At 71.0% G+C, this 1,387-nt stretch overlaps 1 protein-coding gene across 1 annotated transcript; it reads left to right on the forward strand.

The window, feature by feature from the left end:
* Positions 1–9: 9 nt before the first annotated feature.
* On the forward strand, positions 10–1,381 carry LOC130588579 (dual specificity calcium/calmodulin-dependent 3',5'-cyclic nucleotide phosphodiesterase 1B-like; the record flags this gene model as incomplete). The annotated part of the gene is made up of 7 exons (XM_057389488.1): positions 10–113; positions 186–306; positions 381–462; positions 558–684; positions 794–930; positions 1,123–1,230; positions 1,321–1,381. Coding segments are annotated over 6 exons (663 nt in total), but the record flags the coding sequence as incomplete, so codon positions are not given.
* Positions 1,382–1,387: the final 6 nt, after the last annotated feature.

Consider the following 1,387-nt stretch of genomic DNA (forward strand, 5'->3'; position numbering starts at 1 on the left):
TCCCCCGGCAGGGAGCTGCGGGCTCTGGTCATCGAGATGGTCCTGGCCACCGACATGTCGTGCCACTTCCAGCAGGTCAAGTCCATGAAGACGGCGCTGCAGCAGCTGGAGAGGTGGGCGGGGCCGGCGGGGAGGGTGGCGCKGTGGCTTTGGGGACAATCTGAGCCTCGGGCTGCTGTCCCCAGGCTGGACAAGTCCAAGGTGCTGTCGCTGCTGCTGCACGCGGCCGACATCAGCCACCCCACCAAGCAGTGGGCGGTGCACAGCCGCTGGACCAAGGCGCTGATGGAGGAGTTCTTCCGGCAGGTAGGGCCGGGCGGGGCCGGGGGGGMGCGGGGGCCACCCCTTGGGGACACCACGCCTGTCCCTTGCCTTGCCAGGGGGACAAGGAGGCCGAGCTGGGGCTGCCCTTCTCGCCCCTGTGCGACCGCACCTCCACGCTGGTGGCCCAGTCGCAGATCGGTGAGTGCGGGCAGGGGGGACATTCCCGTCCCCGCGCTGTCCCCGCTGTGTCCCCAGCGTGTCCCCAGCCGCGCCGTGTCCCCTGCTGTCCCCAGGGTTCATCGATTTCATCGTGGAGCCCACGTTCTCGGTGCTCACCGACGTGGCCGAGAAGTTGGTGACGCCGCTGGCCGAGGACGGCTCCAAGGCCAAGGGCAACCCCGCGGCCACCCAGCAACCCAGGTGGGTGTCCCTGTCCCCGCTGTCCCCGCTGTCCCCGCTGTCCCCGTGGCCGCGTTTTGGGCCCCGCGGTGGCCCCGCCCCGCCGCCAGCTGTCCCCGTTGTCCCCCAGCTCGCAGTGGCGACAGCCGTCCCTGGATGAGCACCTGGACACGGGGGACATCAAAGCCGACCTGGCCGGGTTCCGCTCCACCTGGACCAAGCACATCCAGGAGAACAAGCAGAAGTGGAAGGAGAGGGCGGCCAGCGGTAGGGGACGGCCACCAGGGCCACCAGGGCCACCRCSGAGGGGCTGGGGACCACCACGAACCGCGCGGGGCCAGCTCTGTCCGAGCGTCCCTGGGCGGGGAGGTGGCCCGAGCACGGCCAGGGTGGCCCGGGGAGGGGGGGACGCGGGTTCTGGGGTGTCCCCGGTGACCCCCGGGCCGGTGTCACCCCCAGGCATCACCAACCAGGCGTCCATCGATGAACTGTCGCCGTGCGAGGAGCCCGCGGGCCCCGGGGCCCACAGGGAGAACGGGGACGTGGAATAGCAGCGGGAGGAGCGAGGTGGGCACGGGGGGGACGGGGACATCGCCGGGGGGGAGGGGACAGCGCCGGGGAGGAGGGGACACCGCGGTGACTGTCCCCTGCCGACAGGTCCTTGTCCGGCCGTGTGACACCGTCTCGTCTAATGTCGTCGATGTCATCGAGTTCAGCACCATTT

Source organism: Malurus melanocephalus, unplaced genomic scaffold (genome assembly GCF_030028575.1).
Source record: "Malurus melanocephalus ecotype Western Australia unplaced genomic scaffold, MMel_1.1 scaffold_7011, whole genome shotgun sequence".
Lineage (NCBI taxonomy): Eukaryota > Metazoa > Chordata > Aves > Passeriformes > Maluridae > Malurus > Malurus melanocephalus.